Raw genomic sequence first — 20,102 nt, 5'->3', positions numbered from 1 at the left:
GGCAAGTGTTGTAGAGTCAATCAGATAGATAAAAAGATTGCCAAGTAGCATTGAAGGACCAGTTGAGTCTAGGAAATGTGAATTTGTAGTGGATCAGGTTAGCAAAATTGCATTACCTTCTTCACTATTATTTAGCAGCATAGTAGCAGGAGGGAAGAAGAGAGAAAATGAGATTTACCAAGAGTTCAGTATTAGCAGTGTGTGAAGAGCAGAAAGATTTAGGACAAGAGATTCCAGGGTTAAAGACAAATGCCTTATTGGATCTGCTAACTATGTGGTCAGTCAGTTTGCAAAGTCCTGTGGTATCTTGTCACAACAATATTTCTCAAATCTGTCTCTTCTTTCTTTTCATAATACAGAAAGATCTTCATTACCACTTACTTGAACTATTTGCAATAGCTTCCTAAATAGATTGTTTCCTTCTTTTAATCCAGGGATCAGCAAATTACAACCCAATCAAATACAATAAAAAATTTATTAACACCTCCTATGTGCCAGGTACTGTGCTAAGCACTGAGAATACAATTAATGAAAAGAGAGATAGACCTTGTCCTCAAAGAGTTTATAATCTAATGGGATCCAGGGGGAAATGGTAGAGACACACAAAAAGAGGCAGGAAGATGAGAACATCAAAGATATATAAAAGGGGATCTTGATACATAGAGTTGAAGCTAGCAGAGCAGCAGATGCAGAGTGAAGAGAGCCAAATCCAATCCTTGCCTTTTTTTTGTACAGCTTGCAAGCTGAGTGGTTTTTACATTTTTAAATACAATAAAGCCTTATTCAGAAATGTAAAAATCATTCTTAGCTCAGGGTTTGTACAAAAACAGAAATGGCTGACTGGATTTGACCAGTGAGCAGTAATTTGTCAACATCTGTAGTTCAGTCCATCCTACATTGTCCCCCAAATAATCTTTTTTATATGTCTAGGAATAAGCATTTGCAGCTATTGAATGCTAGACATTGTGTTAAGTGCTTCACATATATTATCTCATTTGATCCTTGCAACAACCCTTCAAAGGAGGTGCTATTATTATCTCCATTTTACATTTGACAAAACTGAGGCAAAGAGAAGTTAAGTTACTATCTCAGTGGCTAGTGCGTAAGACTATTTTTCGAACTCGGGTTTTCTTGACTTTAGGTATCAAATGCCTCTGGGATCTGAATACCTATTCTGGGAGAGTTTCCACATCTTCTCAATGGACCATTCTGAGCAAAAAGGTTCAGATTTTTTTAAGTACTAAATGCAGAGTCAGTGATCCTCTTTCCCCAGGAAAAAGCAACCCACAAGGAAGATTTGTGAGAAACCTTTTGCTTAATGTCTAGAGCAATTATTACATACATTCAAAAGCCTACCTTTCCAGATTTATCTTATACCCTATGTGCCAGCTAAACTTTTCTACTCTATGTTGGAAATTTCTTCCTTCCCACTCTTTACCTGCAAGTACAAACCATTCTTTTAAACTGAAAAAAAAATTATATTGATAGTCTTTGTTTTCGTATCTTAATTTTCAAAATGTATTCTTTCATCTTCTCATAACCATCAAACCATTCGTTATGAAAGAAAAAGAGAAAGAAAAAATAAAATTTCAGAAAGCACTAACCAATACATTAATTCAGTCAGACAGTATATACGGTTTCATATCCATATTCCCCGGTCTTTGCAATAAAGGCAGGAGAATCATTTTCTCATTTCTTCTTCTAAAATAAATTTAGTAATCATAATTACAGCATTCAATTTTTTTCTTTTTCCATTTACATTGTTTTAATCATTATGTGTATTGGTTTTCTCATTCTGCTTATTTCACTATGCATCAGTTCAAGTTTTTCTATGCTTTTCTGGATCCTTCATATTCACTATTTCTTTATGGTATAGTAAAATTCAATTATAAACTTGTACCACTATTATTTAGCTATGCTTCAATTAATGGGCCTCTACTTTGTTCCCATTTTTTTTTTTTTTTTTTGCTACTATAGGAGTGTTACTATGAATATTGTAGGAGACTTTTTTTTTTTTTTTTTTTTTTAGTTTTTTACTTCCTTCAAGAAAAGACCTAGAAGTGGAATTTCTGGGCATTACGGTGTAGATACTTCAGTTATTTAGTTGGCATAATTCCAAATTACTTCCCAGAATAATTGACCAACTGTTTATTAGTGTGCCTTTCTTTCCTCAGCCTTTATAACATGCTAGTTTGATGTATGTGGAAGAAAACCTCATAGTCCAGTCTGTTCTTTAAAATCCAATTCAAATGCAACTTCTAGGCAACCCTCTCTGATCCTTGCCAGTGACTTTGACCTTCCCTCTCTGACCTTAAATGACAACTTGCTTTATAGCTTTCCAAGGTAGCAGCATGAGATTTTTTTCTTTTTAAAAAAGTTAATTTTTTTCCCCACATGAGATCTACTCTGTCCCTACTCTTGGAGCTGGCAAGCAATTCAGTCTGGGTTATACATGTGTTACCATGTAAAACATTTCCATATTGTTAATTTTTATAAGTGAATAATCACATAAAACAATAACCCCCAAGTCAAAAACTCAAATATAGGGGGCAGCTGGGTAGCTCAGTGGATTGAGAGCCAGACCTAGAGACAGGAGGTCCTAGGTTCAAACCTGGCCTCAGCCACTTCCCAGCTGTGTGACCCTGGGCAAGTCACTTGACCCCCATTGCCTAGCCCTTACCGTTCTTCTGCCTTGGAGCCAATACACAGTATTGAGTTCAAGATGGAAGGTAAGGGTTTTAAAAAAAATTTTTTTTTAAAGCTCAAATATAGTGAAAAATTGTATGCTTTCATTTGGATTCTGACTCCAATAGTTCCTTCTCTGGAGGTGGATAACATTCTTTCTTGTAAGTCCCTCAGAATTGTCCTGGATCATTGTATTGCTGAGAGTAACTAAGTCCATTACAGTTGATCATTCAACAATATTGCTGTTACAATATATAGTGTTCTCCTGGTTCTGCTTATTTTACTAGGCATCAGTTCACGTAGGCCTTTACACTTCTTTCTAAAATCATCCTGTTCATTATTTTTTTACAGCACAATAGTATTCTATACAAGTGATGTTTTTAAACTAATTTGTGTCTTACACTTTTTCTAGCCTGTAGACTCCATAGGAACAGGTTTCTTATCTAAACTTTTTATCTCTCTTGGCACCTTGCACAGTGTTTTGTACCCAACAGATGTTTAATTAATATTAGGATGGATTAAGTAATGAAATTAGTATGGAGACATACAGTTGGCTAGCTTTTTATTCTCCTACCTTTTGCTCAATTTTTGTTTTCTCCCATCCTTTGCCTAAATAAATTTCCTTTTTCTTTTCATTCACCAACCAATCTCTGAATGGAAGAGAGAAGGAAGGAAAGGGGGCAGCTAGTGAGTAAAAATGTAGTAAGCACTGAGAAGTAATGAGTAAACAGATGGGCAAGAAGCATGCTTTAGAATTTCCTGGCAATAATGAAGGGGAGGGGGACACATACAAGGAGGCAGTCACATCTGTAAAACATGACTCCACCTTCTTTCTGTCATGTTCATCAAGTCCCAGAGACATGGGGAAAGAGGGAAAGGGATAAGCAGCTCAAGATGGCACTGTTTTGTTTTGTTTTTTGTTTTTTTCATTCAAATTTATTTTCTCTCCCTCACATTCTCTCTCTCCTAATTGAGAAAGGGGGAAAAAATACCTTTGTAACAAATATATATAGTCAGGCAAAACAGATTTCCATGTCATGTCAAAAAAATGCTTGTCCCATTCTTCATATTGAATCTATCACCTTTCAGTTAGATAATAATAAACAAACAAAAAGAACCCCACCATTAAAAATGATTATCAGGGGCAGCTGGGTAGCTCAGTGGATTGAGAGCCAAGCCTAGAGATGGGAGGTCCTAGGTTCAAATCCGGCTTCAGACACTTCCCAGCTGTGTGACCCTGGGCAAGTCACTTGACCCCCATTGCCTACCCTTACCACTCTTCCACCTATAAGTCAATACACAGAAGTTAAGGGTTTAAAAAATTAAAAAAAAAAACAAAAACAAAAACAAAAATGATTATCATCACTGGAATACTCAAGATTCAGGCCCAGGAGAAAAGATTGACTTCATCATCAGTTCACTGGAATTATAGCTGGTCATTGTGTTGATATAAAGGTTCTTAAATCTTTCAGTTGTTTGTTTTTATAATAATATTATTGTATAGATTGTTCTCTTGGTTCTGTTGACTTCATTCTGCATGTATACATGCAGATCTTTCCAGGTTTCTCTGAAACCATTCTTTTAGTCATTTCTTACAGCACAATAGTATTTCATATACTATATTTTGTTCAGCCATAATGAGACCCCCATGATTTCTAGTTCTTTTGAAGTGGCAGCTTTTGAAGTTTCTTGAATCTTGTTGCTATGAAGGCATAAATGTGGGAATCCAAAAAGGTTAGAAAGGATAGAGTATATAGATAGAAGCTGCTGAGAGGTCAGGAAGAATAAAGACTGAGAAAAAGCTAACAGATTTAGAGGCAGAGCAAGATGGCAGAGTAAGGAGAACAATACAGGAAGCTCTCCCCATCAAAATTCTCCAAACAAATCTAGAAAACACACTGATTTAATCCTATTAGGAAAATTATTACAATGAGTTATTTTCCATCCCAGGTTGACATAGGAAGGCGAGCAAGGGCTTTGGACACTTTGGATATTTTGAATTGGGATCTGTCCAAGAGTACTTCAGTACTTAGGGGAGGGACTGTGCACCAGATCAAAAAAGGGTCACAGACCCATACCAGGGCACCAAGACAACTGATAGCTTTGTGCTCACAACCCAATTCTTAGTCACAGATTTAGGGGTAGGCCAAGGAGGAGACTAGCCCTGAAGGATAGCATTCCTAGGTAGGGAGGGGTCATACCACAGGCCCCAAATGGTGTACTGAATAAAGCAAATTCAGTAGCAAGTTCAGAAGCAAGCAGCATGAATATTGTGGCTCAGACCCCAGGAGCATAGTGCAGTCTTAGTTCTGGCTTCTATCCCAATCTAAAGCCTACAGAGGAATAATCAGGGCATGAATCCCAGACCAAAGGGAAGCATGCAGTTCTGGCATTCTAAACCAGCTGAGCTTCCCAGCTGGCTGATAGTGACTGAGTCCTGCAATAGTGTACTGCTAATCCAACCAAAATCTGGGCCATAAATTTGTAAAGCTCAGGTAGTGATCAAACTTTGCCCTGCATCAGACCACTTTGGGAGCACAAAAAGCTTGCAAGTCCCTAGTCTTAGTTCTCTCTGAGATCCTAGAATGATAGAACTCAGTACACTCAGTACTCCCTAAAAACAGCAATATAACCAGTTCAGATAGTCCCTCTAGAAGTGTGCAGAGTTTGGTTCTAAATCAAGTCTTAATGAGCAAACAAAAAGAACCCCACCATTAAAAAAAAAAAAAAACTGTTATGGTCACAGGAATAATCAAGACCCAAATTCAGAAGAAAAGATTGACTCCAAAACAGCTACAGACAAAACTTAAAAAGAACAAAAACCAACTTCATACATTCTCACTTTAGGCACTTGTTCAACTAGAATTTCTGGAAGAGATGAAATAAAATTTTTTTAAAAAGTTTTTAAAAATAAATATAATGAAAGTACTTGAAAAAAACTGGAAAAGTAATGAAAATTTTGGAATAATTGAAAAGGGAATTAGCAGTTTGGCCAAGAGGTACAAAATCTTGCCTAAGGAAAAAAAATTCCTGAAAATTAGAATGGGACAAATAAAATTCACTGATTCTACAAAATAAGAAATATTAATACTAAATCAAAAAGAAGGCTTAGAAACTGTGAGATCATTGTTGACCTTTGGAGAAAGCTATTTCAGTTGGGTAGAAGAGTCAATGTTAAGTTGGAAATGAGAAAGATAGTAACATTTTTTCAATTTGTCAGCAAAAGGGAGATACCTGGAAGAAATGTCAGGCCTAAGTAAAGGTTTTTCAAGGTTTATAGTATTTTTAGGTGTCAGGGAAAGAGCCAATAGATAAGGAGAGATTGAACATGAGAGAGAAGAGGAAGAGATTAAGAGTGGATGATATCAAAGGCAGGGGTAAAAGATTCATTCTTGTCGAAAACTCGTTCCAAAGAGTCTGGAGCCAAAGAAAATTAAATGAGTGTCAATATAGAGGGGTTCAAGGTGTGGAACAAGTTAAAGAAGGGAGCTCAGTATAGATGGTCTCTTTGTAAAGAAGCAAGAAAATCCGAATGGAAATAGCATAGGAGCTAGCGAAGGAAAGGTAGAAACTTTTTCTAGGAGTTTGGCAATGAAATGGAGGAGAGAACTTTGAAACGAACTGTAAACAATACATTTTTAGCATACAGTCTGGGTTTGGTTCTAAAAACAAGTACTCTGTGAAAATTGATTGTTCATTTCTGTGTAATGCTGTTAGTGTCCAAGTTAATATATTAACCACCAAAAGAAAACATCTCATTATCAAAAGCAGGACACAGCATCAAAGACTTCAGTCGTGTCATGATTTGGGGCCATCTCATTATGGCATCCAAAGTGTGACTGGTGAAGACTCACTGTCTGAAGGAAGATGTGATTTTCTGTAGACTAAAGCATGTAGAGGATCTGACTGCCTACCATAAGATGTTGAGGAACTGACTGAAGCCAGGAAGGTTTTATCTGTAAAGTTAAGAGATAAAAGATTGAGGAAATAGGAGAAAGTTCAGAATATCACTGGAGAGAACTAGGACTCTATTAAATGAATTTGTAGTAGATATGATTGCATTATATCCTCCCTGGGAATTCAGCAGCATAAAAATAGGATCAGAAGAGAAAGATAATGGAGATAATCCAGGATTGAGCATTGGCAAAGTATGAATGACAATGAATAGTAGACAATGGAGCCAAGAAAGTGCAGAGACAATGTTTCTTTGAATTGGTCAATTATTGGATCAAGATCGTTTAAAAAAAAAAAAAAAAGGTCAGAACAGGGTTAATGGTCTGGAAGAAGACAACCAGAAGGTTGTGGTAAGTACAAAGTACAGGTTTTGGAGTAGGAAGGGAGATATAGAAAGACAGGAAATTATAAAGGAGGGAACTTTCAAACTACAGGATAATGGAGATGGCACAATTGTGGGAAGTAAGAGAGATTAGAGGAAGGGACAGACACCTTCGATAGGAATGGGATACAGACAAAGTTCTGGCTGGGCCTTATTCCACTTGACCCTATCCCCAATTCCTTCTTGCCTTACCATAATAGAAAATAGGAAAGGGAACAAGGCAGAATGTAAATGGAAGGAGCTACAGGACCTCGATTTGGGTCTCATCCTGGGCACTTAATAGCTGTGTGATTGGGGCAAGTGGTTTCTTATCGCCAAATCTCAGTTTTTCCATCAGCAAAATGAAGCATAGATGAGATGCTATCTCCTATGTGAAGTCTTCCCTGATCCCCCATTTGTTAATGTTTTCTCTCTCTTCCCCTTATACTTATCTGTGGACATATTATATTTGCCCCAGTAATATGTAAGTACTTTAAAGGTATAAACTTTTTTAAATTTTTGTCTTGGTATCCCTAGAATAGCATGATTTTTTTAATCCTTGTTTTCTATCTTAGTAACAATTCTAAAACCAAAGGACAAGGCCTAGATAAACAGGGGTTAAGTGACTTACCCTGGGTCACACTGGTAGGAAGCATCTAAAGTTATATTTGAACTCAGGTCCTCTGGACTCCAGGCCTGGAACTCTATCTACTGTACCACCTAGCTGCTCCGGTGTAGCATGTTTGTTGAACTGAGTGGAATTTTTATAACATGGAAGCTGTTGACTAGCATTCCTTTTTTTTTTTTCTCTATAGGGATGGAAACACTACTTCATGCTCCTCTTCAGGCCCAGTTGCAGCAGCCAGAGGTATAAGTGTGTGAAGATGTTTTCATATTTGAGATTGAGTCAGATAGGAAACTTTGAACTGGAATCACTTTGAGGCAATTTAATACAGCTTAATACAACTTAATACAGATGTAATATCTACAAAAAATAAGAAAATTTCTTATTTGCCAAAGGTGGCTACATTATTAGCTTTTGTGACAGGAGGATGTCTGTTATTGAAGTCTTTCCTCCAAGAATAAAACCAATGTTAAGTATTTTAGATTTGAAAGAGAAGCTCCATAAAATAATAGTACCATTGATCGATAATAATACATTGTATTATGTTATGGTAAGTCATTGGTCCATTTTTTAGTCTCTTCTTAGGAAAATACAATTAATAGGTTTTCATCTGAATAGATGATCAAGACAAGCGGGCCCAAGTTAGCATTTAAATATAGCCTATTGCTTAAGAAAAGAATGGACACTCCACAACTTTTGAGCAAGAACATTTTAATTCTTGCTAAACATACTTCTTTTTTCCCCCCAAACATAATGTTTTATTTACACAGTAAAGAACATAGAAAAGATTCTCACTTGGGTGGGGGTAGGGGTGGGAGCATCCCTTTTTTACTGCTTCTTACCTACACCCTTAAGACTCATAGTACTACTCTTATTGTTCACATATATTGTGATCATTGCTCCATGGGTAATGTCCTCCATTCCCAGTAGGAGTCTCTTCCTACCATTTTTTAAGCTTTGTATTTTATTTTATTTTTAAATTTTAAATATACTTCTATAAAGTTAGATTGCACTGAATTAAAGTCTTATTTGTTTCAGTGATTGCTATTCTTTTTTTACTGAGAGTTGATTTATACTGTATTCTTTCAAAAAAAATTTTTACTGAGAAAGTCTTCCTTAAATAGGCTTCTCCATATAAACATACTTGTTTTTTATAGTGCCTATATCAGTGCCAAGTCCTTGGGGGAAAAAAATAATGAAAAAATGTTGCCTATATTGATGACTATTCTTGACATATATCAAATCTGTTATTAACACAGTGTCTTTTATATTTTTCAAAAATGTTGTACATTCACTTTTGTTACGTAAAATGAATTTTTTAAAGGTGAATTAGTAAGGTATCATCACACAGTATTTCTTAAGACCATTGCAGTTTTAGAGCATTGTTTTATGTTAACAAAAGTTTAGGAAAAATTGTTCCTACCTTTTAAAGGCAAGCGAGGAAGTATGGTATTGTTAAAATATTACCATTCTGAGTTCTAGTTATATTATCATAGATTGATTTAGAGCTGGATGGCACCTCAGTTCCTAGTCCAACCCACTCCTTATTTTACAGATAAGGAAAATGCGGTACAAAGAAATGACTTGTCAAAGATGAAATGATCTTGTTTGCCCATGATCACATATTTAGAAAGTGGTAGAGGCAAGATCTAAACCTGAGTTCCTTGGACTCTTAAATCCTATACTCTTTTGCACCACGCTTATTTGATTTCCTGAAATGTGACTCATGCACAACATTTTGACTAAATTCCTTCCAAATCAAACAAGAAGAAAAAGAGATTGCAGCATTTACTAGTCCAAGACAAGGATACAATGAGTGGAGGCCTCATTTTATGAACTTGGGCAAATAATTTCTCTGAGTTTAGTACCCTTAACTGCCGAATAAGGAGTTGGCCTCGTTGATCTCTACGGCCCTTTTAGCACTGAAATTCTTTAATTCCTTTGAAAATGGAAATCTAAAATTTATATAATATAGAAGTTGTAAGATTTAGTGCTGTAGACAGGATGAGCTCTTCCTTTTCCCCATATCAGATCACCTTTTGGTTCCACATCTTTCAGTGCAGAAATTTGATTTTAAATTGTTTTGGAACAGTATTTTTGGTAGTCGTTTCCAAAGGCTCAAAAAGCAGAAAGCCACATTGGCAAATTGCTTTTGTAAAACCTGCATTTACACAGCATTTATTGTTTGCTGCAGGGTTAAAACATTGTTTTATATTGAATAAAGAAATTTAAGCAAAAATTGTTCCTACCTTCTAGAGTAGTGGTGCCAAATTCAAACAGAAACAAATCCCTGAAGGCTGCATGTTGCATTAGAATGCCACAGATGAACATTATGTTATATTGTGTTTTTGTTTATTTTATTAAACATTTTCCAATTACTTTTTTTAAAGCCTTGTCTTAGAATCAATACAAAGTATTGATTCCAATACAGAAGAGCAGGAAGGGCTAGGCAAATGGGGTTAAGTGACTTGGCTAGGGTCACACAGCTAAGAACTGTCTGAGATTTGAACCCAGGACTTTCCATCTCCAAGCCTGGCTCTCTATCCACTGAGCCACCCAGCTTCCCTGCCCCAGTTATATTTTAACCTGGTTCTGGCCTGCCTGGCAATTTGTCAACTCTGCTCTAGAGATTAGGAACTTACTATGCTATATATGTGAATTTGATACTATGGTAAAATGGCTATAAGTTATGTTAATATGCTTATATGTTGCTTTTTCTCTCTTATTCTCCCACTTCTGCCTGGTTGCTCTCCATGTATCTATAAAATAATCTGTCTTGTGTCTCGCATAAAAGAATAATTTATGTAAATTGTATAGTATTATATTGTTTCATGTATATATATTATACAATATATTCATATTATATAATTTTTGAAACAGTATAATGTTTCCATAGTTTTCACTTAGCTTTTGCAAATAATTTTACACAACTTAGTATATGGATTGTATTTATCATTTTCCCTGAAGGTTTGGTGTTTTCCACTAACTATAGATAATATAAAATAGAATAAATTAGCTGAGGTGAACAGTTGTTTGTGTTCTCTTGCAACCCATAATCTACTCTGATTTGTCTCTAGCCCCAGGAATGTGTGTCTAAATGAAGAATAGAATGACCTAATACTTGATCTTTTTCCTACACAACTTCAGAGTTGAGCAAAGGAAAAAAGCATTTATTAAGCATTTACTTTGTGCCAGGCTCTGTGCTAAGTGCCAGGGATATAAATACAAGCAAACCTCCCCTTCACCCCCAAAACCAACTGTCTAATTACAAAAGGGAGAGATGGGAATGGGAAGGAAGAATTGTCCATGGTATTAAAGGTCAGAAACAGATCCAGGAAGAGAATAAAAGTTGGTCAACCTGGGCCCTTCCTCAAAATGAAGACCCTGGGAGGAACTAACCAATGGAAGAGAGGGAGAAAAGGGAAGAAACAAGTATTTCCAAAGTGCTTTTTGTGCCAGGACTGTGCTAAGTACTTTACCAATATGATCTCATTGTGAGAAGAGAGAAAGAACTCAAAATGGTGAATGGATGTTCTAAGGTAGAAGGCTCCAGGTATAGAGGGAGACTATAAGGTGAGACTACAGATGAGGCATAATGTCCAAGTCCCAAAAGTCAGAAGCATAACTAGGAGAATGAAGATTGGCTTGCCTGGACCAATCTTGGATTCATTTTTGTGGGTATATGGGTGGGGTTCACTGTCAACTGATATTCACTACTCAGTACTCAACCATATCAGACTACTAATTACAAATGACATTTAAAAACATTTTGACATTCTTGTTAATAAATGGAATAAATATTACTGGTAAGAGACAAATATAAAAACTTAGTAAAATTTGGATTTCATAGAATAAATCCTTTACTAAAAGATTTCATGTGACTAACAATTGTTATCTAATTCAAATCATTATTGAAAATGCTCTTTATATGCCACATGTTTATAAATAATTTTATTTATAATAATTTCACAATTTCATTAGAATGTAAGTTGCTTAAGAGCAGAGATTGTCATTCTCTTGGCTTGTGTATATATATTACTAGCATTTAGCATAGTACCAGGCCTCTGGTGGGATAGTTGTTTCTTTCCTTCATTCTTTTGAGGTGTATACATAAAAATTGTATACAAAAACCTTGATACCAGAGGTAGAAAGATGTAAAGAAACACTAATTTGTTGTTTTTCACTTTTATTATAGAGCTCCGATATAGAGCCTACTCATGAAAAAAAGTATGGAAATGATCAAACAGTCATCTTCTCAGATGAAAATCAAATGGACTTGACAGCTAGTCACACTGTGATGATTACAAAAGGCCTTTTAAGTTGCCCTGAAATAGAAAAGCCTTCCAAAATAGATACTAGATCCTTTCTGGCCAACTTAAAGTCTCACACTGAAGATCTGCCAATGAATAAAGAATTTAACTTGCCCAATGANCTCAAAAATGAGCTGGTATTTCAGGACCAGGAGACTGTTTCAGGGAATATAAAACAGGACAAAAGCTGCAGTTCAGTTTCTTATGTAACTAGGGAAGGATTACATCAGGGTCTGGCAGATCCTTTAAGTACTTCATTATCTGGTAACAAGTCTGTTGTCTTCTCAGGTGAAGATATGGATTTGGCCAAGTGTTGTACTGTCAAGATTGATAGTGACAATTTAGGAACTCCATTACCTCTGACCTCAACCAATGTGCTGGCCCCTGTGAAAACCAAAAATCCTTTCTCCCTCAGCTGTAGACCTACCTCCCAAACTGCTCTTCAACATATTCCTTTTCCACCAAAAGAGGCATTTAATTCCTTCTTGCAAGGGAAAAGTGATCTACAGTCTGAAAAACCATTTGGTAACTGCCAGAATTCATTATCCCAACCTGAGAATCACAGAGTGGCTAATACAGATGTGAGCCCAGAGTATGTTCATCAATCACCGCTAGCCATAAAATTAGTTTCAACCAGTTCACTCTTGCCTTGTCCTTCAGAAAAGACTATTATTTTTGCCCCTGAGCAAGATAATATAGACTTGACTGAAAACCATGAAGTTATTATTCAAAGTGGCAACCCAAAGATACCTGTAGATGGAGAGAAGCAAAAATACAATGAGGCTTCTATGAGACATGGGAAATCGCCAAACTTAATTCTCTCATCTTTGAATAAGAAAGGGATTACTAAAATTATGGGGGATAGTTTGGAGATTAATAAAATCCATACAATTGTCAGAGACAATAAAGCAGATTTAGGAGATGAAGGAACAAGCAGGCCCACGGATAAAATAGTGGTTTTATCAGATAATCAGAATGAGTTAGAAATCACTAAGTCCCACACTGTTTTTATTGATTACCAGACCACAGAGAAGACACAAAATATATCTCTTCTCAAGGACTCTAGCAGGAAAAACCTAGGTCAGCCTAAGATGATGTTTGCTCCTAATGATCAAACCATTTTCTTTTCAGAGGAAGGTGGGAATGATTTGGATCTTACTAAAAGCCATACCACAGTAATAAACAGTCAGGTAGTGCCACAAGAAGATGGCCACAGAAGTGGTCCTATAGATAAAACTGTAATGTTTACATCTAATAATGACATGGAATTAACTAAGCTGACTCCTTGTATGATTGCTAAACCTGAAGAGAGATCCAGCTTGGAGAATACACGGCAATTAGACAAGCCTGGGGGAAGTAAAAGCATGAATGAACTCTATAGTAACAAAACTGATATATTTCTGGCAGGTGGTGAGGATGAGATGGAAATCACAAAGGAACTAAACCATAAAGATGTCCTAGTTGGTGAACAGGATAGTTGTTTGATACCTTTAGCTACGGCGCCCAAAACTGTTTTGTACAGAGCTGAACAAAATGACATGGATATCACCAACTTCACTACAAGCCACACGTTTTCAATGGACTGTGAAGCTAATTTACACAATGTAGGAACCAATAGGCTTATGGATAAAACAGTGATGTTTGCAGATAATCAGGATGAACTAGAAATTACTAAGTCCCACACTATTGTCATTGATTACCAAACTATGGAGAAGACACAACCTAGGACTCATCTTAAGAGCTCAGGAAGGAAAAGCTTAGGCGGACCACAAATATTTGCTCCTAATGATCAGACACTATTTTTTTCAGAAGAAGGTGGGAATGATTTGGATCTCACCAAAAGCCACACTATAGTAATAAACAGTCAGGTAATGCCACAAGGAGATAGCCACAGGAATATTCCTCTGGATAAAAGTATAATAGTTACATCCAGTGATGACATGGAATTGACTAAATTGACCACTTGCATAACTGACAAAACCATAGAGGATCCTGGGCTGGATACTGTACAGCCATTAGAAGAACAACCTAGCAGGAAGAAAAGTATAAATAAACTCAACAGTGACAAAACTGTTGTATTTTCAGCAAGTGATGATAATGAGATGGAAATTACTAACCCTTGTACAATGGAAATAAACCACAAAGATGTCCTTGGAGTTGAACAGGACAGAGGTTTGATACCATTAGCTGCAGTTTCCAAAGCTGTTTTGTATAGAGATGAACAAGATGACATGGAGCTCACTGACATCACTAAAAGCCACACAGTTGCAATGGACTGTGAAGCTAATTTACAAGACTTGGGAACTTGTAGACTTATGGATAAAACAGTCGTGTTTGCAGATAATCAGGATGAACTAGAAATTACTAAATCCCACACTGTTGTCATTGATTACCAAATTATGGAGAAGACACAGGATAGGTCTTATCTTAAGGACTCTAGAAGGAAAAGCCTAGGTCAGCCTAAGATGATGTTTGTTCCTAATGATCAAACCATTTTCTTTTCAGAGGAAGGTGGGAATGATTTGGATCTTACTAAAAGCCATACCACAGTAATAAACAGTCAGGTAGTGCCACAAGGAGATGGCCACAGAAGTGGTCCTATAGATAAAACTGTAATGTTTACATCTAATAATGACATGGAATTAACTAAGCTGACTCCTTGTATGATAGCTAAACCTGAAGAGAGATCCAACTTGGAGAATACACGGCAATTAGACAAGCCTGGGGGAAGTAAAAGCATGAATGAACTCTATAGTAACAAAACTGATGTATTTCTGGCAGGTGGTGAGGATGAGATGGAAAGCACCAATGTTCTTACAAAAGAAATTAACCCTAAAGATGTCTTAGGAAGTGAACAGGACAGATATTTGGTACCTTTGACTACAGCTTCCAAAACTGTTTTGTATAGGGGTGAACAGGATGACATGGAGATCACTGATATCACTAAAAGCCATACTTTTGCAGTGGACCTTGAAACTGATTTACAAAATGGAGGAACCAATAAAATAATGGATAAAACAGTGGTGTTTGCAGATAATCAGGGTGACCTAGAAATTACTAAGGCCCACACTGTTGTCATTGATTCCCAAATTATGAAGAACACACAAAACATTTTTCCAGATAAAGCAAAACTTGATAGCTTTGAAATGAATAATCTAGTTGGAACACAGGTAACATTCATTCCTAATAATGAGACCACTTTCCTTTCATGTGAAGATGTTAATGATAGAAAAGTCACTAAAAAACAAATAGATGCAATAGAAAACAAAAGTTTCCTTCAGGAAAGACAGCAACAGTCTGTATTATCTTTCTTCCCTGCAGATAAAATGACTGTGTTTACAGGTGATCAGGATAAAATAGAAATGGACAGATCTCAAAGCACTATTATTAAAGAAAAAACTATGGAGAAAGTTGTTGATCAGGATCAGGTATTGGAAACAGCAATAAGAGGAATATATCCTTTCAATAGTACAATTTTATTGGGGAAAACATCTAAAATTAAATCTAAGACAATTCCATTTAAGTTTCCAGAGCATCAAGTGAAAATTTTCACCAGTGATGAAGAGCAAAGACGAAGTAAACACTTCAGGGATGCCTTCTTCATTGACCCTCAATCTCAGTTACCAACCCATTTACCAGAAAAGGAACAATATGTTGTGAACAGGGAAAAACTAATGCAACCAGAGACAGAAAATGGAAATTTAAAGGTTGTTACTGAAAGCCTTTGCATACCTAACTATGAAAATGAGTCCAAAATGCTACATGATAATAGAGAACTTACTACAGTCTCAGAAAAGGAACAAAAGCAAAATGTGCCAATATCTAAAAGAGAAACAACTGTGGAAATAGATATTAATTCAGGCTCAGCTATTCAAGTACATCGACCCCATTCCATTCCTTCCAAACTGTCTGATCCTATGATTTCATCTAAAACTATTAGTACTGCTAATATTGGACCAAATCTGAATAATGATGTAAAGAGATATGAAAATTTTCAGACAACAGGTATTTCTAACTTTACAGAGCAATTAACGAAGTTGGGAAAACAAGCAGAGGACAGTATGGATAAATCTCACACCACTGAAACACAAAACACAAAAACAGGAGCCAATAATCCAAATAATGACAAAGATGAGATGAAACTGTATTCTTGTACTGGAGATACATCATCTGTGTCTTTAAAGGCTGTTGCGAAAAATAAAATTAAAGCAAGAAAGTACTCTCTGGGAATTTTTTTACCCAAACTGCCAAACAAAAGAAATAGCAGTGTCACTGGTATGGATGTCTTGGAGCATATCTCTGGAGATTTAACTGACGTAAATAGTTTAGAAACTCAACTAGTCGGTAACCAAAATTCAGATTTGATTTATGCTATTACTAAGCCACCCTTGAGCCCCTCTCAGTATATAAATGAGGAATGCATTCCTCTAGATCCAGAAGAGAGTAATTCCTCTGAATCCATCAGCATTGAAATCAAAGAAAAGGCTTCAATTGAGACTTACCAACAAGAGATCCAACTACCTGAAAGTACAGGAAAAGAAATCTCCAACAGTCAGAAAAGATTCCGAGTGCAAGGTGACGATGACAGTGTTCACAGTGAGAAAAAAGTCCGAAAGGATGAGACCAGTCATAGTAATTCAGCCCAAGCTTTCCAGGTGAGTTAACTTCTAAGTAGATTCTAAAAAGTATGCTTAACTTGCATGTTAGTCTTTGATGAAAGGGAATTGATCTTTCTTCTCCATTCCAATTAACAGTGCTGGAGAAATACTTCTATGTCAAAAGTAAAAAAGTAGCCCAGTTGAGCAGGATAAAAAGATAATTCTATGATACCAAGTGGATGCAGAAGAAAAAAAATGAGTAATGGCTTAAAAATAAACTATAAGGGGCAGCTAGGCTACTCAGTGGATAGAGCTGGACCTGGAGATGCCACTTAATTTCTCAGTGCCCCAAGGCAACTTTTTCCTTAGTGTTAGTTCTACTGAGCCTCAAGAGCTAGGCAATTGGAGTTATATTACTTGCCTAGGGCCACACAGATACAAAGTTTCTGAGGTCAGATTTGAACCCCAGTCCTCCCAACCCCAGACCTAGCTCTCTGTCCACCGGGCTATCTATTCCACACAAGGCAACTCTTAAAAACGAAAAATTGCAGAACATTTTACAACCTATATATGGAGAAGGATTTTCCTTACCGAAAGTTCTGTGTCAATGAAATCGCAAGTATGGACTGGGGTGGGGGGGGACCTAGAAGTTATGACTTCACAAAAAAGATGGGGTTCTAAAAAAGGATAAAGTCAGTTGAAAAATTTTGGTTAAGACCATGTGACTTGTATGAAGCAGGCCATGTATGCTACTGTAAAATTATTTAATATTCCTGTGCTTCAAATTTCCACATCTATAAAATGAAATGGTTTAATGTTGATATATGGTCACTAAAATGATTTCTAATGCTTAGCTTCTGTAACTAGATGTCAGGAGGTAGCGTTTCATATTTTTGTTTAGGCATTATTCTATATTATAATTATTTGTGTTTGTGTCATTACTGTGAATCCTGACACCCCCCCCACCCCCCCGACCCCATCAGACCAAATGATCTATGAGGAGTAGAGTCTGTATCTTCCATATCTTTGGTATTGTCCTCCAACACCTGGCCTAGTTCTCTGACCATAATAGTTACTTCTTAAATGTTTGCTTAATTAAAAATTAATTTTAAAACCATTAAGGAATCTTTACCTAAAATATATCCTTATGGAGAAGTCAGAAATCACAAAATAAAAAATACCCTCTTTGGGATCTTGTGATTTGTTTGCTTTCTAGCCAGAAATGCTTTTTTAAGTTGGCTAAGCCTAGAAATAATCGCTTTCTGTTAACTCTATTGAAAGACTAATTAGATGGCCCAGATTATTGTTTGGAAGCAAAGAACTGGACCTGGATTAGTGTAGAAAAAGAGAAATAAGAAATGGGTTTATAGTAAGTGATAATGCTTCTTATACTCAGCAAGCAAATCTTCATTAAAAGTATACTTATGGCAATGTTGGTGAACAATTTTGAAATCACATGCCCAAATTGTACTTTCAAGCTGCCTATGAGCCCTTCCACATTACCCCAGACAGTGAAGGGAGGAAATGCTTGCATTCGACTACTGGACAGAGGAGCAGGGCATGTGAAAAATGTCTTCAGGCACTGTGGAGGAGGAACAGAGCAGTCCCCTCCAGCACGCCTGGGCATCCATGCCATGGCCTCGCCAACATGGCCTTATGGGATGACTCTGGGAGAAGAGGAGGGAGAGGAATATGGGGAAGATCTAGGCAATACAAAAATCTAGGTAAAGGCCTAAGATAGGAGGTCCCAGGTTCAAATATGACCTCAGATACTTCCTAGCTATGTGACCCTAGACAAGTCACTTAACCCCCATTGCCCAACCCTTACTTCTGCCTTGGAACCAATATTTAATATTGATTCTAGGATGGAAGGTAAAGGTTTATTTTTGTTTTTGTTTTTAATCTAGGCAGTGTAAGATCAAAAAGATACAAATAAAAATTTTTTTATAAAAGAAAGTATATACTTGCTTCATTAAAATTTTTCTTAATAATTTCAGGCATTTGATCACCCTTTAGAAGAGTATGTGGATAAAAATTCTTGTGATCCATTAAAAAATCTCAACAGGACCCCATCTAGTTGTTCCAGCTCCTCAGATTCTATCAAGGCTGATGGGACATCCATAAATTACAGCAGTAAGATTTTTTATTTAATTGTTTAAAAATTGTTTTTAGTTAAAATTAAATTAAAATTTTAATTGTTTAAAAAAAACAATTTTTTATTGTTTTTCCATTTTAATTCCTAGTTGTCTGCCTCTCAGGCCCACAATAGGAAAGGCCAACACTTTATGTATATAAGTGGAGTCATACAAGTCACACTTTTATATATCAATTCTTTCTCTGGAGGTAGATAGAATTTTCCTTCAGAAGTCCTTTGTAGTCAATTTGAACAATTGTATTCTAAATAGCTTAGTCATCCACAGTTACTCTTTAAACAAGATTGCTGTCAACTGTATACAACATTCTCTTGGCTCTGCTTATTTCACTCTGCATTATTTCATGCAAGTCTTTGCATGCTTTTTCAAAACCAACCCATTTGTCATTTCTTACAACATAATTATAACAACAATCATATACCATGACTTATTTAATCATTCCCCAATTTATGGGCCTCCCCTCAATTTCTAATTCTTTTTCACTACAAAAGAGAGCTACTCTAAATATTTTAGAATATATAGGGTATTTTTCCTTTTCATCTGATCATCTTGGGAAACAGATCTAATATTGGTATTGCTAGGTCAAAGAGTATATGCAGTTTTATAATTCTTTGGGCATATTTCCAAATTACTCTCCATTTACAGTTCACAATTCCACCAAATGTGTATTTTATTGTTGTTTAATTATTCAGTCATGTCCAACTCCTTGCAACCTCATGAATCCTAATATGTCCAGTCCTTCTGTCCTCCTTTGTCTCCCATAGTCTGTCCAAGCTCATGTTCATTGCTTCCATTATACTATCCATTTCATCCTCTGCTTTCCCCTTCTCCTTTGCCTTTAATTTTCCCCAGTATCAGGGTCTAGGATTCTCAAAAGTCTTCTCCAGCACAATTCAAACGTGTTGATTCTGAAACTGTAAGCTTTCACAGCCATACACCATTATTGGAAAAACCATCTCTTTGACGATATGAACCTTTGTTGGCTTCAATCTATTATACTCTTGTATACTCCTTTCCCCTTCACCCCCCGCACTCCCCCCACCCATGGCCGATGCACATTTCCACTAGTTTTGTCATGTGTCCTTGATCAAGACCTATTTCCAAATTGTTGGGAGTTGCATTGGTGTGGTAGTTTCGAGTCCACACCCTCAATCACGTCCACCCCGACCCATGAGTTCAAAGCAGTTGTTTTTCTTATATGTTTCCTCTCCTGCAGTCCTTCCTCTGAATGTGGGTAGCGTCTTTACCATAAATCCCTCAGAATTGTCCTGGGTCATTGTATTGCTGCTGGTACAGAGGTCCATTACATTCGATTTTACCACAGTATATCAGTCTCTGTGTACAATGTTCTTCTGGCTCTGCTCCTTTCGCTCTGCATCTGTTCCCGGAGGTCTCTCCAGTTCGCCTGGAACTCCT

General features: G+C 36.5%; 1 protein-coding gene across 1 annotated transcript in view; it reads left to right on the top strand.

The window, feature by feature from the left end:
- KNL1 (kinetochore scaffold 1) overlaps positions 1 to 20,102 on the top strand; it is a 118,908-nt gene that overhangs the window by 57,888 nt on the left and 40,918 nt on the right. The window contains exons 9-11 of the mRNA XM_044660027.1: positions 7,816 to 7,868; positions 11,821 to 16,590; positions 18,531 to 18,666. Coding sequence (XP_044515962.1) covers positions 7,816 to 7,868; positions 11,821 to 16,590; positions 18,531 to 18,666 — 4,959 coding nt within the window. The remainder of the gene's footprint in view (positions 1 to 7,815; positions 7,869 to 11,820; positions 16,591 to 18,530; positions 18,667 to 20,102) is intronic.

Source organism: Gracilinanus agilis, chromosome 2 (assembly GCF_016433145.1).
Source record: "Gracilinanus agilis isolate LMUSP501 chromosome 2, AgileGrace, whole genome shotgun sequence".
NCBI lineage: Eukaryota > Metazoa > Chordata > Mammalia > Didelphimorphia > Didelphidae > Gracilinanus > Gracilinanus agilis.
The sequence above is the reverse complement of the archived record's forward strand: the minus strand, read 5'-3'. Positions and strand labels throughout refer to the sequence as shown.